The sequence below is a fragment of the Macrobrachium rosenbergii genome, chromosome 14 (genome assembly GCF_040412425.1).
Source record: "Macrobrachium rosenbergii isolate ZJJX-2024 chromosome 14, ASM4041242v1, whole genome shotgun sequence".
Classification (NCBI taxonomy): Eukaryota; Metazoa; Arthropoda; class Malacostraca; order Decapoda; family Palaemonidae; genus Macrobrachium; species Macrobrachium rosenbergii.
In genome coordinates, this window is record NC_089754.1 from 36,292,099 (window position 1) to 36,313,721 (window position 21,623).

The 21,623-nt window shown below is 34.5% G+C and overlaps 2 protein-coding genes across 2 annotated transcripts in view; one reads left to right on the forward strand and one right to left on the reverse strand.

Moving 5' to 3' along the window:
* LOC136845927 (uncharacterized) overlaps positions 1 to 9,882 on the forward strand; it is a 300,929-nt gene extending 291,047 nt beyond the window's left edge. Inside the window, exon 5 of the mRNA XM_067116420.1 lies at positions 9,522 to 9,882. Within this exon, the coding sequence (XP_066972521.1) occupies positions 9,522 to 9,549 (28 nt within the window). The 3' untranslated portion in view covers positions 9,550 to 9,882. The remainder of the gene's footprint in view (positions 1 to 9,521) is intronic.
* The window catches only part of LOC136845929 (uncharacterized), a 151,177-nt gene that overhangs the window by 123,531 nt on the left and 6,023 nt on the right, over positions 1 to 21,623 (reverse strand). The window lies entirely within an intron of this gene.

The following is a 21,623-nucleotide window of genomic DNA, read 5'->3' on the forward strand; positions in this document are numbered from 1 at the left end:
CCCTCCCTCCCCTTCCTCCTCCTCCCCTCCCCTCCCCTCTTCCGCCTCCTCCTCAGCTTTGTTACCAATTTCGAACTGCTTGTTTCGGTACAAAATCGATACGTAGGAGGATAACAGCAAATGTCTGTAATGCTTTTTCTTATCACTATATTATCGCTGGAAATAACGGGGAATATATCAGAGGCTAAGGCGTTTATTATTTACGCAACGTCAGCTTTGCTCATATATTATTAAGTAAGATCACTGCTACTACTATTACTTCTGCATTGCTATTACCGTCATTATTTTTTTATATACTTTACGATCTGTGACATTCTTCAGTTTAACCAAAGAAAAAATGACATAAATTGAGACTCGTTTGATTGCTAATTGTGAAAATGTCATAAGTAATACCTATATTCATTTCTACAACTACATCTTTATACCAAATACTGCTACTACTACTACTATTAGTACTACTACTGGTTTTTTTTCTTTTTGCAATCTACTGAATACAGCTCGCTTCACATTTAACCAAGGGAAAAATAATAATTATAATAATAAATAGTTTTCGTTCTTGTTGCTTCTCGAAATGAATTACAACTAACCACTAATATTTCCAGACTTGCTTTAATTCTTAAGAAACAAAGACAACCAGATTACCATCATTTGGCCGTTACATATATATTACTTTTATTTATTTAATTTTCCATAATGTTTCAAAACTACCTCAAAAAGCACGCTTGGTAGGATTTGCATCGAAACAAATTTATTATTATTATTATTATTATTATTATTATTATTATTATTATTATTATTATTATTATTATTATTATTCAGAAGATAAACCCCTATCCATATGGAACAAAGCCATAGGGGTCACTGACTTGAAATTCAAGCTTCCAAAGAATATGGCGTTCATTTGAAAGAAGTTACAGAAGATAACAGGAAATACAGAAAGAAGAGATCAGTCATTAAAAAAGAAAAAATAGATTAATAAATTAATAGATACACAGATTTGAAAGCGTCATCCTTTGCATCTCGCATACATATTTACACTCGTTCGGAGGAGAGTTTTTCTCTTGAATATATCACCTCTGCTCTTGCTTTATCGTTTCCCATCTCCAGTTGAGTCTGTCTCCAGATGAGTCTGTCTCTAAATGAATCTGTCTCTAGATGAGTCTGTCTCCAGATGGGTCTGTCTCTAGATGAGTCTGTGTCTAGATGAGTCTGTCTCCAGATGAGTCTGTCTCTAAATGAATCTGTCTCTAGATGAGTCTGTCTCCAGATGGGTCTGTCTCTAGATGAGTCTGTGTCTAGATGAGTCTGTCTCCAGATGAGTCTGTCTCTAGATGAGTATGTCTCCAGATGAGTCTGTCTCTAGATAGGTCTGGATAAGTCTTCTCTCAGTTTCCGAACCGACGGGCGTGAATCTTGGACAGGAGGATTCGCCCAGACCGAACCACTGAAGCAAGAATGATTCGGTTGCCTGGGAAGGTTCGAGCAACCTTTCGAAACAGTGTTTTGTCTCGCGCGGTCATTTTTGGTCTGTTGTCGAGCTGCTAATGAGGAGATCTTATTTTCGTCTTTGCAGTGATGAAAACGGAAAGTCTTTTTCTTTCATCAATTTTAAGAAATTGGCAAAAGTGCCGGAAACACACTCATGCAATTTTTTTTTTTTTTTTTTTTTAGTCAGATCAAGCAGTCCTCGGTCATTTTCATTAATAGTCACTATCATTAATAGTTCTTAAACAATAGGGCCTGCTGAAATATTAATATGTCCCTAGTGACTGAAGCAAAAGAATTACAGGTTACTTGATGATACTTACAGAAGTAACTCTGATGGAACTCAGAAAACTATCCTAAATGTTTCACTGACCTTATAGCTTATAACTTCAGTGATTCCATATATAAATACAAATATACAGTACTGTATGTATGAAATCCTGTTGCTCAAATCCCGCTCTCTTATTTATTCCCTAAAGCTAAGTGGGTGAATGCTTATTATTTCAACGCATCAATGTCACCCCAATGAAGCTTCTTGTGAACAAAGATTGAAAGTAATTTGAAGAGATTTTTATTTTGCCTACGTTGGTTATTGAAAAATCAACAATTGTTTGTGTCTGAGTTCTGACCTGATGTTAACTGTGACTAAATAACCTAGAATAACAAACTTCAGTTCCCCTGGCTTTTATAACAATTCAGATCCTTTCAGGAACTGATGTTTTCGAAAGGATCTCATAGCAACAGGCGGTGATAATACTTCAACGCAGCAGATTGCCGACTCCATTACAAAGGCCGTTTAAAATTCCTGTTGGACGGCGACTCAGAATTTGATTGTTTATATGTCAGTATACTGCAAGAATTTATTTGAAACATTATATATATATATATATATATATATATATATATATATATATATATATATAATATATATATATATAATTATATATATATGAGGGCCATTCAAAAAAGTCTTTGAAGCATCAGAACGCATCAAATGGAAGACAGTTACTTTTTGCCTTATTTTTAAGCTTATTCCCCATTCAGGTTCAATGCGTTTGATCTACCGATGCTCAGGAACTGTTAACCCGCTTCCAAATGTTCCTCTAGAGAAAGGATAACTTGTTATTTCCCTCAAAATGGTGATCAAGCAGGTGACATTTGGGTTCATGAAATGGATGGAAGTCAGATAATGCCAGATTGGGTAAGGGTCAGGAGGTAACAGTTATTTAAAGGCACAGTTGTACAGTTCAGCATCTGCCAGTTCTGCTCAGTCATAACAGGGCCACTGTGCTGGGTAAACGGTGCTCCAAAGCGCAGCTTTCCATTCCGTTTCATCTGGATTACACTCCATTTGTCATATGTACAGATGCATATAGTGATCCATTGTCACGACGCCTATCCTGTTTCTGCTGATACTGTAGCAGTCCCTTCAAAATAACAATGAACATTGCAGCGCACATGATGGGCAAGTCAAGAAAACAGTGAAGTTTAAAGAATAATTATCTTTCACAGATCACATTGGAATATACAGGACGCAAGTAACTTAGGTCTCTCAGAGTTTCTCAGGTCAAAAGGTCAAAATATCAGATAAGACAAGAGGAGAAGCAAGTGGCAGTTGTGATATATGACCTACCCGTCACAGATCGACGGCGAATCTAATTACAAGAAATCAGGTCGGGCAACTTTGCCCATTATCTCGAAGGTCAGGTAAAAGTTTTTTTTTTTTTTTTAACGGTAGCAGCAGTTAGATGCAAACACATAAGTTTTCTTGCATAAATTGTTAAAATTGCCGAAGATTCCTCATGTATAGCGATTAGTTTTATACATTAAAGCGCATTGTATAGAGGTAGAAAACATAAATCAGGAATTAGCTCAGAAAGATCACACAAGTACTTTATAGAAGTTGTATGTATGTCTAAAATAAAATATATATATATATATATATATATATATATATATATATATATATATATATATATATATATATATATATAAAGGTCAAACAGTCTAATACCTTAGATAGTTCAGGGTAGGTGAAAACTGAAAAAAATAAAAACAATAACTCAGTCATTTTAAGTGTTGTTTGCGTGTACACCAATACACAGAAAATAATGAAAGCCTAATAATATGTTAACAAAAGAGAAAATCCTCTCAAGTCATCTTAAGATTTATATATACGCCATAATTAGCCAACGTTCTTTGATCATGAGATCTTGCGACCTTCTGGAACAATCGGGGTTATGGAGAGAAGGCAAATTAAACCGAGAGAACGAAAAATGAGAGAAAATGATGCTCCGCTCGCAGCTTCTCTCATCTTTGAGAAAACCGAACTCACGTGTGCATCCTCCTCTTGTCGTCGGGAAAACATTTCGCGTTGCCATGGCAACGGGAGATTCTCTGCTGTGACGTCAGATCGAGTCTGGCTTCCATGCAGTGCAAGATTCTGCGTATTTTGGAATTGGTTTAAGATAATAACAAAGTCGGGCTTTTTATGTGTGTGATTTGGTTGGTGTCTCTCTTCTTTGTATTTCATCTTATTCTTGGATGTGTATCCTAGATTTGGTTTAAGATAAATAACAAAGTTGGGGGTTTTATTGTGACTTCTTGGTGTCTCTCTTCTTCTTTGTGTTTTAACTTATTCTTGGATGTCTCTACAAGAACAAGACTAGAATCTATTCAATTTCGATGCCTCATTCTAAAATTATATGATTTGAAGAGGTGTTTCAGGTTTTGTAGTTGTCGACCAAATATTAAAATGTGACATGAAAAGCATTTTATTATTATTATTATTATTATTATTATTATTATTATTATTATTATTATTATTAAAAATTTCGCGTTATATAGTTGCATACCAGATATTAAAATGTGAAATGAAAAGCATTTTATGGTATATATCTATTATTATTATTATTATTATTATTATTATTATTATTATTATTATTATTATTATTATAAATTTCACATTCTATAGTTGCAGACCAGATATTAAAATGTAAAATAAAAAATTATTAAAGAATTATTATTATTATTATTATTATTATTATTTCACATTCTATTGCAGACCAGATATTAAAATGCAAAATGAAAAGAACTTTATTTTTAAGTGTATCTATTGTATTAATATTAACAATAATAATAATTATTATTATTATTATTATTATTATTATTATTATTATTATTATTATTATTATTATTTTATAATTACGACAGTACACTTAATTAGTACATAATTACTTGTAAGGTGTGATGTCATTCAAATTAAAAGTCATTTGGAAAACATAAAGAGGTATTTCAGTAATTGCAAACATTTCTGGAACATTCCAGTTTTTATTCTCTCTCTCTCTCTCTCTCTCTCTCTCTCTCTCTCTCTCTCTCTCTCTCTCTCTCTCTCTCTCTCTCTCAAGCTATTCATGGGGTTGATGTTATGAAAAATTATTCTATCAAAACGGGGTACAGAAACAAATTAATTATCCAAACGTGGTTTTTTTTTTATTGAGACTCGCCATTTGTCAATATGTAGACAATTTATGTAAATATATTACAGTAACATGACGTTCATCCTAAAACTTTCATAAATTGATAATAAGTAAAAAAAATCTGCTAGGTTTAATCAAAGTGCTTTACATTATCATGAAACCATACAGTCAGGTAAGTGCATTAAGCATGGTTTCCTTATATTAAGTAAAGGTGCTTGTTATATTATTGAATCAAGCTTAAGATACTTCTCGGCAGATTGAAATCTAACAAAATCACTTTCGAGAAAATATTAAGATGAAAAAAAAATTAATCAGAGGAACAATGACATACATGAACGACAACCTATTCAAACCATTTTATAAAATTCGCCATAATAGCGATATGTTTATAAAACGAAAGGTTTCATAAACTGAAGTATGCTTTATTTATACTGGATGTATTGTCTTATCATTTGTCTACAAACAGAGAGAGAGACACAGACAGACAGACAGAGAGAGAGAGAGAGAGAGAGAGAGAGAGAGAGAGAGAGAGAGAGAGAGAGAGATGTGCATTGTCTTATCATCTGCCTACAAACAGAGAGAGAGAGAGAGAGAGGTGTATTGTCTTATCATCTGCCTACAAACAAAGAGAGAGAGGTGTAATTGTCTTATCATCTGCCTACAAACAGAATGATAAGAGGTGTATTGTCTTATCATCTGCCTACAAACAAACAAAGAGAGAGAGAGAGAGAGAGAGAGAGAGAGAGAGAGAGAGAGAGAGGTGTATTGTTTTATCATTTGCCTACAAGAGAGAGAGAGAGAGAGAGGGGTGTATTGTCTTATCATCTGCCTACCAACAAAGAGAGAGAGAGAGAAATGAACTAGGTCACGATGGTATCGCATAACACAAGAAAACCTCTTCCGTCCGTTAGAGAGAATTAAATGTTCTCGTAATGCATGCAACAGTCACAAGCAGTGTGTGAGTGTGTGCAAGCATTACCGGTTACTTTACGATCTCCGAAGTGCGAGTTTGCGTGCAGTATGAGAAAGAAGAGCGCCGCCCGAGACCTCTCGTTGGTTAACCCGAGTTCCTCGAAGATAATGTTCTGCACATTTAGGCGTCAATGTAATTTGCGAAGTCGGCGCGAGTAACATGTGCTATGTGCAGTATTCCGGTAAACATGCGCCAATAATGTGCTGTGAGGAGCGGGTTAACGGTCCAGAGGCAGGCGGTACGCTTCCTCTCTCTCTCTCTCTCTCTCTCTCTCTCTCTCTCTCTCTCTCTCTCTCTCTCTCTCTCTCTCAAGGTGAGAAAATGGGGGAAAAGAGACAGAGGATCTCTCTCTCTCTCTCTCTCTCTCTCTCTCTCTCTCTCTCTCTCTGTCAAGAAAGAGACAGAGGATATTTATAACAGAGAGAGAGAGAGAGAGAGAGAGAGAGAGAGAGAGAGAGAGAGAGAGAGAGAGAGAGAGAGCAATTATGGAAGGGAAGGAGAATGCAAATAAAATAATGAATCTCTCTCTCTCTCTCTCTCTCTCTCTCTCTCTCTCTCTCTCTCTCTCTCTCTCTCTCTCTCTCTCTAGGTTGGAGGGAAGAGGATGTGAAACAAACACTATCCTCTCTCTCTCTCTCTCTCTCTCTCTCTCTCTCTCTCTCTCTCTCTCTCTCTCTCTCTAGAATAGAATAGAATAGAATAGAAGAAGTTAAGGACCTTGACTACTGGGAAAGACTACAGTTCTTAAAATTATGTAGTCTCGAAAGAAGAGAACGCTACATGATAATACAGGCATGGAAACAGATAGACGGAATTACCGAAAACATCATGGAGCTAAAAATATCAGAAAGAGCAGGCAGAGGTAGATTAATAGTGCCCAAAACTATACCAGGAAAACTAAGGAAAGCACACAGGACATTAATCCACCACGCACCAGCATCGACAATGCAACGTCTATTCAGTGCGTTACCAGCTCATCTGAGGAACATATCAGGAGTGAGCGCAGATGTGTTTAAGAATAAGCTCGACAAATATCTAAGATGTATCCCAGACCATCCAGGATTGGAGGATGCAAAATATACCGGAAGATGCATTAGCAATTCTCTGGTAGACATCAGAGGTGCCTCACACTGAGGGACCTGGGGCAACCCGAACGAACTGTAAGGTCTGTAAGGTCTCTCTCTTTTGGGCATCTGAACAGGAAGGTAGCATCGTATGCACAGAATATGAGCGCTGGAAATGAAGTCAGGGCGCTGGACTTTACAGAAGTTGCCTACAAAATACGATATTTACAAAATATCAAGCGTTGTTAAATGCTGAGACGCCTGTGCTCGTGTCCGTGAGTATACTTCGTAACCTGATACACATACGCATATATATATATATATATATATATATATATATATATATATATATATATATATATATATATATATATATATGCATATATATATATATGTATATATATATATATATGCATATACATTATATATGTATGTGCATACTGTATATGCATATACATAGATATTATGTATATATATACTTTATGCACGCTTATATATGTACATATATGTATATATATATATATATATATACATGCTGTACATATATATATATATATATATATATATATATATATATATATATATACCGATTACATATTTTGGCGAAGGAAATTTCATTTCTTTTCGTTACAGCTATTCTGTCTCTCTCTCTCTCTCTCTCCACCCAGATCTTTTTCCTTCTTCGTTGTAAGTGTTCTGCCCTACAAAAATAGAGTATAATACCAGTAGACCATAGCAGGCCTTTATTGTCTCGTCTGCTGTGACTACCTGACCATTAAACACAAACCTTCAAACGGCAATGCTACTGAACCACAAGGCTGCTGCCACTCTCCCGAGACACCATGATTGTAAGGAGCTGTCCAGATTTTGTCCACTGTTTTAGTCTTCTACCTGGAAATTGCTTTTTGGTCTGATTTTGTGTTTTAAATAATCGTTCAAACAACTTTCCATTCTTAACTTTTTGCATGTAAATACGGAAAGAATACGAGCGCTTCCATCCACATACACACACATATAATATATATTTGTATGTATATATTAATATATATATATATATATATATATATATATATATATATATATATATCATATACATGTGTCATATATGTATGTACAATGGCCTTCATATTATTCATGTTAATGCATGTTGATATTAACCCTGATATCATATGCAGCACACATACATCGGCTGATAAAGGTCTGTATCAACATTGATATTTTTTGCAGCACAAATGTATCAGCTAACGCATACTTCATTAAAACTTAAGTTTTCATAGAGTTTATAAAAGTAACCAGCAATTAAATGAGAGAGGAAGAGGATGTGTTACTTCATAGTCATAATAACACCATTGTCTGTGCATTACATAATTGCCTGGCAATGCATGTTGATAATAACACTAATTTCTTAAGTAACACGTATGTGTCTGTTTAGGGACATTTATAATGACTTGTTGTAAAGTCTTTTTCCAGTGAATGTTATCAACCATCAGTGATTAACAAAATTATCCTCCTTCTTTTGATGTTTACAGAAAAATATGATTATATTTTATATTGAAGAAATTATTATTTTTATTATTATTATTGTTGTTGTTGTTGTTGTTGTTGTGGCCCTGCTAAGCTACTAACTTCTATTCATGTTGTCTTGTTAAGCTACTGTCATCTAGTTCACGTTGTTTCCCGCTAAGCTATCGTCATCTAATTCATGTTGTGGCCCTGATAAGCTGTTGTCATCTAGTTCATGTTGTTGTTCCCTGCTAAACCACTGTCATGTATTTCATGCTGTTGTAATCGCTCTTCTAAGCTAATGATCGTGTTGTTCAAGTTCTTTTTGCCATCCTAGGCTACTGTCATCTAGTTCATGCTATTGCTATTGCCCTGCTAAGAGAATGCTCTCTAGGCTACAGTCATCTAATTCAGGTCACTGTTGTTGTACTTCTAAGCTGATGCTCTCTAGGTTACTGTTATCTAGTTCAAGTCATTGTTGTTGTACTTCTAAGGTGATGCTCTTTAGGGTACTGTCATCTAATTCAGGTCATTGGTGTTGTACTTCTAAGCTAATGCTCTCTAGGCTACTGTCATGAAGTTCAAGTTATTGTTGTTGTACTTTAAGCTAATACTGTCTAGCCTACTGTCATCTACTTCAAGTCATTGTTTACTTCTAAGCTAATGCTCTCTAGGTTACTGACATCTAGTTCAAGTCATTGTTAGCTAAGCCAATGCTCTCTAGGCTACTGTCATGTAGTTCAAGTTATTGTTGTTGTACTTTAAGCTAATGCTGTCTAGCCTAGTGTCATCTACTTCAAGTCATTGTTGTTTTACTTCTAAGCTAATGCTCTCTAGGTTACTGGCATCTAGTGCAAGTCATTGTTGTTGTACTTCTAAGCTAATGCCCTCTAGGTTACTGTTATCTAGTTCAAATCATTGTTGTACTTCTAAGCTAATGCTCTCTAGGCTCCTGTTATCTAGTTCAAGCCATTATTGTTGTTGTACCTCCAAGCTAATAATGATTCTCTTTTCCAGGTATCCGCTACTGGTGGTGACCATTTAACATATGGCGGAGAAAATCAGTGATGCCGCGTTCTGTGGCTGACATCCGCTGACGTCATTTACGGAGAACACACATCATTCACTCTGAGTGACATCCCTCCTCCTCCTTCGTGATATCTTTCGGGGATGTCTTTCCTCATACAAAGACAGAAAAAAATAATCTTTTACGATTGGGTTCTCGTTGTTATGTTGTTTTTACCATTTGATAAAATATTTGAATGTTTTCGCTTTTTTCATGTTTGTGGCTTTGCAGTTCGATGTTTATTCGAACATTTAATGATGCATGTTTATTTGCTATAAATTTCCCGGTGGATACTTAGAGAGAGTCAGCGTTAGCCTAATTTATATATATATATATATATATATATATATATATATATATATATATATATATATATATATATATATATATATATATATATATATATATATATATATAACAGTCTGTGTTAGTCCTAAATTCAGTCTGCGTTAGCTTAATTTTTCCTTCGAAAATTCATATTTTATCTATTATAGTTTTTTTTTTATTTTATAATGCATGTTAGCCTCAAGTATTTTCACAGAATAATCCACGTCAACACCATGTCTAAACGGTGTTGACCATGGCCCAACCCTCACCCCTCTTATACCAATTTTTTTTACACTTTTTTTTTACCGTGTTATCTCCTCCCAGTTACTGATAGTCCATGTTAGCCTAATTTCCTTTAAACAGTCAGCTGAAGGCACTTTTTTTTTTTATAGGCAACAAAAAAATCACCACAATTGTTTCCGCAAAACCGCCGGAGTAGGCCTCGCGGCCGCCTCCAAATCTATACTTCCGCACGAAATCGTGCTGTCGTAAAAATCCGTCCATCTTGAAGATTTAAAAGTCTCAATTTAAACCTGAAAGTCAACCCGTCTGCTGTCAATCACTTAGACAGGTAACACATGTAACACTGATCTAGACAGGTAATACTGACCTCTTGTTTTGTTTTGTGTTCATGGACTTTTTCACCTGTTTTAGGCCGCTTAGAATTCTTTAATATTTTCAAATACAAATTCCGTGGAGTTTGGTGCATTCGAAATGAGTGTATTTGCTGAAAAAATGCACGTTTTGAACCATTTGGTTATTACATAGTATATATATATATATATATGTATGTATATATATATATATATATATATATATATATATATATATATATATACATACTATATATTTATATATATTGCTGTGTGCATATGTATGCCTAGCCACTTACTCTCAGTACAGCATGGATATATGTATTTATACACTTGAGACCTTGTAGGTTTGTAATAAACAAAATACTAAGCTGACTAACCGTAAATAGAAATGGAATTTTTCAAATAATATTCGTCATATTAGAATATTTCTCAAATGATATCCTCGGGTGTCAAGTGATGTAGTATATTTTGTTGTTATGTTTCAGTGTCTGAAATATTACTGTTGAGATTTATTGTTTTAATCTGTTAAATACAGTTATTTTCTTCTTGATATTTTGTTAGTTTCTTCTTTGTATGATTATTCCATTTTATTATGTTCATTACGACCACCTGATGGATGTTTTTGTTATTAATAATTTGCCTATTATGGTTTAGCTTTATAGAATTATTATGTTACTCTAGATGTAAAATCTCCAACATTTTTAATGTCAAACTGGATACCTTTGCGTACCAGATATAGGAAGAATACATACTTACGTTTATACATATGCATGCTTACACTACCTGTTTATACGCTTGTATGCATGTATGTGCATGAATGAACGTATCTTTTACATAAGAATGCTATCATTCTTTCAGTAGCAGTTGGCTGTGTTTTACTTTTCTCTTTCTGTTTCTGTTAACCAAAATGCCTTCAACAGATGGTCATAATGTGAACGAAAATACTCATTTTACCGTCAACTTGAATGTCGACGGAGTCAAGAATATTTATTGTTACTGAAAATGTTATTTGTTTGAAAAATAAAAGTTTAGCCATAACGCATGTTTTCTGTATATCCTTCCCACTTTCTTTCTTTAACCTTTGGGAAACAATGAGAGATGTTTGAGCAGACGAGTGTATCGTTTGCTCACCAATAACAAATGAACTGATATGCTTAATAAGTCATCACGCAATATATGAAAAATAATTGAGCTGACTTCCATATGGAAATCCTTAAAAGGCCTTTAACTTGCTAAACAAGTTTCCACAAAATAGCTTGACCATATGTGAAGGGGAGAAACTAAAGAACACATAAAATAAATAACAGATAAATCAAGCAAAAATATCAAACAATTAATGATCAGGACATCACATAAGCAGCACATTATACGTCATAAAACAAAGGAACAATTCAAAGTTATTGCATATCTAATCGGATTTTGCCTGTACACAGTAACAAAAAATCTATCGTCGTCATCAGGAAATTAAGTTTGAATCTTTAAAACTATCAAATCGTTTTCATACCAAGATCAGTTTTACCGTCAGATATCTATTCTAAAAGCAAATTTGCAAACCCAGATAAAACAGTTAAAGATATAGTCATGATATGCAAAAGAATATAGTTGCTTTCCTCTATAAAATTCAGGTCACGATGGATGCTAATTGCTGTCAATCAATCTTCCGTGATAAACGTTTCGTTATTTGAATTTTAATTTAATATAAATAAAGTTGTTCATCGTAATGTTTTGGCAATTCTGATGATGCATTACTGATTTCAAAGGATTTTTTAATGAATCTAATGACTGCAGCGCCTGAAAACTTAATGCAAGAAGAAGAAGGTTATTAGCTTCATTGTTTTGGAATCCACCCTGGTAAGCGGGATGTTCTGCCGTAGTAGAAATTTTGAATTTGTTTTGTTTAACGTCCTTGAACTTGGTTGTGAATATCGGGAGTTATAGCTGTTAATTTCTCTGCCATCCCGAAAGATTGTAACCCGGAAAAATCGTTGGAAAAGGAGGAAGAACTGATCAGGTTTCTCCATGAGTCTACCTTTAATGACTGCAGAATGTTGGATAGGCCGAGTCATGGAAAATATCTTACAGAGCTGGTAAGTGCAATTTGAAAACTTAAATGTCAGAGAATTTTGCAATACCGTCACGTTTACTTTAGGCTACAGAGCGGAAACAGGCAATGCTGAGATGAACCTAGACGAGCAAGGCTATGACGATCACGTGTAAAGATAAGCCACAGGTTAGCCTTAGACAATAAAATAATGTCTCGCCAAGAAGTAACGTAAACGCTGATGGATGAACGATAATTGCGGTTTTTTTTTCTACAACAAGGGAGGTATATAGGGATGGCACGAGAATTTTCCAAGTCCCATTGCATCTTCATGCCGATTTTTTGTAGGATAGGCCTACCCCCCTCAGTTCCTTGTTTAATATTTGTAGAAACGTATTATGTTATGGTGCCATCAACATTTTTGCTCAAGCAAGACAATGTGATTTCGAAGAAAGCTCGTATTTTCAGACATCCATTTTTTACTACCGGAATTTCATTTCCAATTTTCACGAACAATATCATTTCCACCGTGGCTTGGGTACGTGAGGGCCACGCCCCAACTTTTTGGAAAATCAAGTCTGCTTCATAAAAAAGAACGTCGTACCCTCAAGATTTTTTTAAGAACAGTGTTATGGCCATGTGTCTGTAGGCCTTATTAAATTACATGGGTCATAATCGCAATGTGAAAGCCCTTAAGAATGCTGAAATGTGTGCATAAGTTTTTTTTTAAGTTCAACAAATTTGGAAAAGGCTAATTGGTAGACCATTACCTTACTACTGGTGAAGCCACATTTCAGCCTCTTAGATTTAAGGTAAGGAGTTAATTTCAACCTCTTAAGTTTAAGGTAAGGAGTTAATTCCAACTTCTTAAATTTAAGATAAGGTGTTAATTTCAGCCACAAATTTAAAGTAAATTAATTTCAAAACTAATATTTAATGCAAGGAGTTAATTTCAACCTCTAAAATTTAAGGTAAGGAGTTAATTGCAATTTCGTAAATTTAAGCTAAGTTGTTAATTTCAACCTCATAAATTTAAGGTAAGGAGTTACGTTCAACTTCTTGAATTTAAGGTAAGATGTTAATTTCAACCTCTTAAATTTAAGGTAAGGAGGTAATTCCAACTTCTTAAATTTAAGGTAAGGAGTTACGTTCAACTTCTTGAATTTAAGGTAAGATGTTAATTTCAACCTCTTAAATTTAAGGTAAGGAGGTAATTCCAACTTCTTAAATTTAAGGTAAGGAGTTGATTTCAACTTCTTAAGGTAAGTTGTTAATTTCAATCTCTTAAATTTAAGGTATGGAGTTAATTCCAACTCATTAAATTTAAGGTAAGGAGTAATTTCAACTTTTAAATTTAAGGTAAGGAGTTAATTCCAACTTTTTAAACTTTAAGGTAAGGAGTTAATTCCAACTTCGTAAGTTTAAGGTAAGGTGTTAATTTCAGTCTCTTAAATTTTAGGTAAGTTAATTTCAAACTAAAACTTAAGGTGAGGAGTTAATTTCAACCTCTTAAATTTAAGGCAAGGAGCTAATTTGAGGATTATTACAGTGGGGCATTAGTTAGTAGGACACAATGTCCTGGATGAAGGTATCCCTCTCCTTGGGACTCGTGGAGGGTGAAGGAGCCACCAGTAGGACTCTGCATCTTGGTGAGGTTAGGTCGGGATAGGTTAGCATGTATTGATATGACCCTTTTCGTTTTGGAAGGTTACAGGTATCCGGAGTGTTGTCTTTATGATAAGGATAGTATATATTCGTTTTCAATTGTAGTTCACACTGTTTGTTTGCGATTTTCTGTTGTTTTGTGATAATAGACATTCACTATATATTTTCTTCACAGTTTCTCCCGGTTTTCCAGTGTATTTCACTGTTGGTCTGGCGCTAATAATTCTGCTTTTCCAGACCAGAAAACGTGGTTTCTTGACCATGGTTCCCAGATATTGTGAGATGGATACAGGAAGACTCAAAATTGAACAGTTTTCGACAGCAATGATAGTAATAAAAACAAACAAACAACACGATTAACAATTGTAAAATTACATTTTTATGTTTTTGGGACGACACTGTTCGGTAGGCTACAACTCTCGTGTGAAAGTTAGGTTAAGTCGCTCCAGCGTAGGCTACGCAAGCCGGTGCATTTATAATAGGTTAGGCTAGTGTGCCCAAATGTCATGTTACGATGTGACGGGTCAGGCTATGCTTATGTTAAAGTGTGAAAACTAGTTTAGGATAATGAGTTAATGTAAGGCTATCCGTATTGCCGTTTAGTATTAAAGATCGAAGAAGGGTTCTGGTGGAATTTTTTTTTTCTTTTTGGTGAGTTTTTTCGCGTCATAATGATTCTGGAGTCTGTCTTCTTTTTATCTAATTGACAAGCTTAGCTCTTTTTATCTAATTGACAATCTTAGCTCTTTTTATTCGTTTTTCCATGCAAAAGTCTTCGTTTAAACTGACGTCGAACAGTCTTACTAAAAAGTAATGGCCAAAACGATCAGAAAGTATTTGTAGCAATTTTTTTCCTTTTTTGCGGAAACGTTTTTGGACACACATATATATATATATATATATATATATATATATATATATATATATATATATATATATATATATATATATATATATATATATATATATATATATATATATACAGTATATATATATATATATATATATATAATATATATATATATATATATATATATATATATATATATATACTGTATATAATATGTAAGTATATATATGTATATATGTATGTATATATATAATTATATACTTATAAATATATATATAAATATATATATATATATATATATATATATATATATATATATATTTATATATATATATATGTTGTTATATAGAGAGAAAGAGAGAGATTGATAGTTTAATCCGGATTTTAATATCAGCTTTAACAAATGCATACATTCCGTAACGTAAGTTAACAACAAAAATTTGAGTCAAACATTAGGGCTCCTCTTAATGAACTTGCCGCAAGGAAAATATGGATTGGTTGTACATTTAAAACAACTAATAAACACAAACATACTGTGTTCTTTTACAAAGCAGATTTATCTTTATTCATACCATATAAATCTACTTTTTTTAACTTTAAATTAATCTATTCTATCTCACGTAATCTCATTTGCTATAACTCTTAACACAGAAAACTGGATAAAAATATACTTAAGAAAGGGTTCCAGTGTTTCTAAAAGTTAAGGAACGAAGATTTTCACAAAGGACCATGAATCATCACCATCATCATCATCTGCGCAGAGTATTAAAGTATTAAAAGTCGCTCTGGATAAAACTCAAGGCCTTATATGAATACCTGATAAACGACAACATTATGTGAATATTATTCGAAAGTTTCTGCCACTCACTCTCTCTCTCTCTCTCTCTCTCTCTCTCTCTCTCTCTCTCTCTCTCTCTCTCTCTCTCTCTCTCTCTCTCTGTTTATATATATATATATATATATATATATATATATATATATATATATATATATATATAAAATATATGTATATATACAGTATATATATATACAAAATATATGTATATATACATAAATATAATATATATTTATGCATTTATATATATATTTATATTTTTATATATATATATATATATATATATATATATATATATATATATATATATATATATATATCTACGATAATGGTACTGTTATAACAGAGAGAAGAGATCTTGAATGCAAATGCTCTCTTCTCCCGCCGTCAGTTTCCTGGAACAAGATTTTTCTCGGCACAGCTTATCCCCTCCTTCCTGACAGTTCACATAAACATTTTACCGAGGCTGTTTCTGGCGTCTTGCTCTAAAGAGGCTAACGAGAAAGAGAAAGACAGATAGGCGGGTAGACTGACAGAGAGACGGGGAAAGAGAATATCTACTGCTTTTGCACTGTGGGGTACATAAGGTCGATTACTTCAGATCTGCCTCATTAAAACCTACGTGTGCTCTGCTCATAAATGTGCAGTTTCTAGAGGGTAAAATGTGTATTCGCACTGTTTTCCTTGCAGAAAATACTACGTATATTGAGTTCGTGTGTGGTTTAGGTTTTGCCCAACCTTGCCACAATTTATCTTGAAAAGAAGGGTAATCCTTTTTAAACTAGATGTCACATAGTCAGAAACCAGTGATTGTCATTACTTCATAAAATTGTTTTCAACGCTCATGCGTTTCCATATGAACAGACGTTAAATGTACTAGCTTATAACAGTAATGTATGCTTACTTCACTTCCGTTGAAATGTATGCCTATATTCTTAATATTAACCAGAAGAAGCACTGTAGTGCATTGGCAAATATTGCACGGTATTTTTGATTCTCCCTATGACAGTTGGCAGCAGAAGGTGTCGACATTGTAGTTTCTGCACGTCTTTTGGGTAATGGTTGCCAATCTCATCCTCCCCCCACCCCCACCATGTTTTTAACCTGGTTGCGACTACCACAGTCGTCTAACTGCCACGTACATCATTCACTGCTTAAGTCAACAGAGGCACAATTAGTTTTTAACGAGGCGTGACCATCTGCCAGGCCTTACCAGAATTCCTCCGTAGGGGGTCAGTGTCATCAGTGCACCTCATGCTGTGCGCTGTGGACATTACTTATTACTTGAGGTTCTTTGCAGCGTGCCTTCGGCCCCTAGCTGCAACCCCTTTCATTGCTTTTACTGTACCACCTTTCATATTCTCTTTCTTCCATCTTAATTTCCACCCTTTCCTAACAATTGATTCATAGTGCAACTGCGAGGTTTTCCTCCTGTTACACCTTTCAAACCTTTTGCTGTCAATTTCCGTTTCAGCGCTGAATGACCTCATAGGTCCCAGTGCTTGGCCTTTGGCTTAAATTCAGTATTCAGTTCAGTTAAGTTCTTACCCATAATTCTAAACTAGGACCTCTCGCTTCGGGGGCGAGAGTGCTACCGATCATGAATGATTTTACTGACACAGATAACAAGAAATGAAAGTCTGCCGAGATAACACATAATTAACATGACTGACTATGATTTAACATAGTTTACACTTTATTCGCAAGGAGGTTATAAGGCAGTGCCCCTTCACTGAAGTGACATGATGAAAATGCTGACAAGAAACGTTTGATAATTTCAGTAGAAATAAAGTTACTAACATACAAACAAGGAGCATTTTCACGCACTGTAATCATCTAGGATCGAAACTCAAAAAGTTGGTCTCGTTTCGACACATTCCCAGTAGATGCGTTTTCACTGACGAGTCCATAAAAGCATCACCGTTTATGGAAATATTCTCGAATTATGTTTACTTCTAGAAACTTATTAGATTGTAAAAACTTCCTACAGTCTCAGAGTCTAGATCTCTGAAGAAAGAAAATGGAGGGCATTTTACTTCTCAACGAAAATTTGGAATTAGAATCATATTTTTTACATGAAAGGTATCCCTAAAATAACTTGATGTAAATATATTTCAAAAGCCTCTAACGAGGAAGGCTTGGTATTGTTGAGGAAACTCTCTTATAAAGGGAAATTATGCTGAAATGAAAGTTGCACCAGAAAAATTCATGGATAAGACGATTTTAATCATTCTCTCTCTCTCTCTCTCTCTCTCTCTCTCTCTCTCTCTCTCTCTCTCTCTCTCTCTCTCTCTCTCTCTCTCTCTCTCTGTGGTATTTTGGTGAATATGATCTGTAGGAACATCGTCTTTTAAAATTCCACTTCTGTTAACTTATAGTTTACCGAGAGAGATTCTTTAACAACTTGTAAACACTATTCCCAGATCGTCATTTTTTCACCCCACAAAGATATATCAGGGAGCGATCTCAATTTGTCATGCTTATGATTTTTACCTTTCATGCCCAGTGGACGGAAGTAAACGGTAAAAAATAGGTGAACAAAACGATCCTTCGGCGATTTAAGACGACTAACGGTAGCAGAAAAAAGAATATCGAATCTGTCTTGTGATGTTTACTGACAATGTATGTACCCTTTTGACGGATAGGTTAAACAGTGGGACAAAATAGTGTTTTATTTTTTCTTCGCATTTTCGGTTTGGTCGTGACCTTTTTGATAATTAAATAGTAGACAAATTTAATACAAAAGAGATCAAAAAGGATGGTAGCTAACCAACCGCTTAGTTGAGGACATGACATTTAAAATGTAAAATTAGAAGTAATGAACAGTCGAATTAAATGTATTATGAGTTAGCATTAACACTATGATCTGCCAGAATTCATCAGTTTAAGGAGACAGAATCAGAACAAGTAGGTAGACACGTATGCTTCAGCAGAAAGAGCTGGCATAAGGTCATATTACACTCTAAAAACAACAACAAGAGCATCGGCACCAGTCGTCAGAAAGAAGTGTAAAAAAAAAAATCGTGACAATATGTATTGTCCAGAAAAATACCTAATTCACCTACAGGTCTGCAGACGCAATTAAATAATTTTATAAATCTGCCATACAGTTTGTTCCCTTGTTTAAGTAACATAATCATTCCAGAAGGCCATAGGTTCCATAAAACCAATCGGAATAAGATTAATAAGTGCAGAATTTAAGTTTTTAAAAATTCCTGTAGAACTGCTTAGAGAAATTTTGCTTTAGTTGAAATGTAATGTAGAATCATTATTGGTGCCCAACACACGCTGGATGTTTATTGTTTATAATGCATCATTAAACACTCGTTGCGGAATAAAATTTGGTTGACGAAAATTAATCAAATGTAGCTTTGCAGCAACAAATAAGCGGTCGATGAGTATGAGACTTGTTTTGCATAACACTTTTTGTCGATAATTTTATTTAGTTCATAACATACCATGGCAAGCGGGGCGTTTACATTTTACCCAGAAATTTAACTCGCAAAAACTTAGTAAGGCTTTTAGCAAACCCAAAGAAACCCCTCGTAAATGAGACAAAAGATAGAAGCTTGTAAATTATTACAATAAAGTAATCTGCAAATAAATAACCAATTGTGGTGGCATATTCATGTTTCTTTTTACTTGAAACTGGAAACTAAATTTAAATGTAACATACACTTGTGTGATCAATTTCTAAATCTCTTATCGCTTACAGTGACAGAATGATACAAATTATAACATTGTTCTTACAAGTTACTTTAATTTTGTATCACAATATTTCGGTCACCGACAAGCTAATGCAGTAAGAAAATATATCGTAGTCACCTCTGACAAATTTCAACAAAGTGTTACGTTTTCTGTAAAGGTGTACCATTCTCTCTTCGTAAGGTAAACAGAAATATTCTGTGTTCGTCTCCTCGAACCTCGAGAAATCACGCCAGAGTACAGTACAATCTTATACAAAATTTGATTCAAGCGATACAAAGCTTCTTTACGTGTTTAATATTTTATTGTGAGCTTATTGCAACAACAATGATTTTCATAACGGAAATGTGAAAGGTCTAAGATTTATGGTACAGGCTACTGAGGAAGACCTTTCCCAAAACTACTTAACTTGCTTGCTTGTCTATTTACTTGCATAATTACTGACAGGTCAACATGCAGGCCTAAAGTCGGGTTTTCGTTACTGAATTAGCTTTCAGTCTTTTTTACAATCTTCTGCGTCAGATCTTTTATACAAGTCTGAAAGTTTCATTATTCACAATAATCACGACCAAAAGGAGTCGCTTGTATTATATGCCAAATCGCCGTTCTCTTTATAGTGCTTTTTAATATCTCTACCAAGGTTCTTTCTGTTTTCTTTTCTCTAGATAAAAACAATACATGAAATAATGTTGCATAGATCTAGTCGGTGTCTTTTGTTGAACACATGCACGGGTGTATTATGTGTATATGTTACAGTAAATATGTGAAATCCAGGGATTTCACGATATCCCTAGGGAATATATGAAATGACCAATTCGCTTAAGAACATTTGATCCCCGAGAGCTAGTACTAAACACAGCAAAACAGTGATTCATCCACACTGTTTCGCCGTGTTTTACTACTAGCCCTTGGGATCAAATGCCCCTAAGCGCATTTGATCCCCTAGGGCTAGTACTAAACACGGCGAAACACATTTGTCCCCCCAGGGTTAGTACTAAATACGGCGAAACAATGTAGATGAATCGCTGTTTCACCGTGTTCAGTACTAACCCTGGTTGATCAAATGTTCCTAAGCGAATTAGTCATTTGGTATTCCATAGGGATTTCGTGAAATCCATGATTCCACATATTTACTGTAACACATTATATATATATATATATATATATATATATATATATATATATATATATATATATATATATATATATATATATATTTCTTGTGTGTTTGTATATGGCTATTTTAACATTTGGCCCTATGAACTGAAAGAGTGAGAAAAGTAGGGATACATAGAAGTGGTTAAAAAGCAAGCGTACGTGGGGCTTACATACTTAGCAGATCTAGATTTTCATTTTTCCCTAAACATCAGTGTCTTCCTCCTCCCGCCCCCACCCCCCGTACTCTCGAGAAAATTCCACGTAAATTTAATTATCTCTGAAAGGTTTCGCCTTATTGTATTACCAATTTTGCATAATTCTCTCTCTCTCTCTCTCTCTCTCTCTCTCTCTCTCTCTCTCTCTCTCTCTCTCTCTCTCTCTCTCTCTCATCTGAGCGACTGCCCATCCTGTTCAGTAAAAGCTAAATTAAGCTGGCTATTTACATATTTTAATCAACAGATCCCCATTAACTGGTTGGGATAGAGAGGCGTCGTTACGTAGAATTATTTTGGGTGTAATTTAGGTTATTTTGGTTCCCACGATAAGTCCAAAGTCCATTGAGCAATGGCAGATTGAAATATAAAAACAATCCAGAGAGATTTATAACTCGTAATTTCGAATTTTCTTTAGTTAGTCAAACGTTGCAATGGCCTATATCATTCACAGTTCCCAGTCAAAAATTTTTTTCGTTTAAGTAAACAAACAGAAACTAAGTTGATTTCGAAATCTATTCGCAAACCATTTGAAAGACGGGGACTGAAGAGCATAGAGTAAAATGCATCATGAAAGGAACGGAGACAATCCTCTTTACGATGTGAGGCGAATTATTCATTTTCATTTTGTTTCGCTCAAAGACCAGCTGCTGCTACCCGGAAG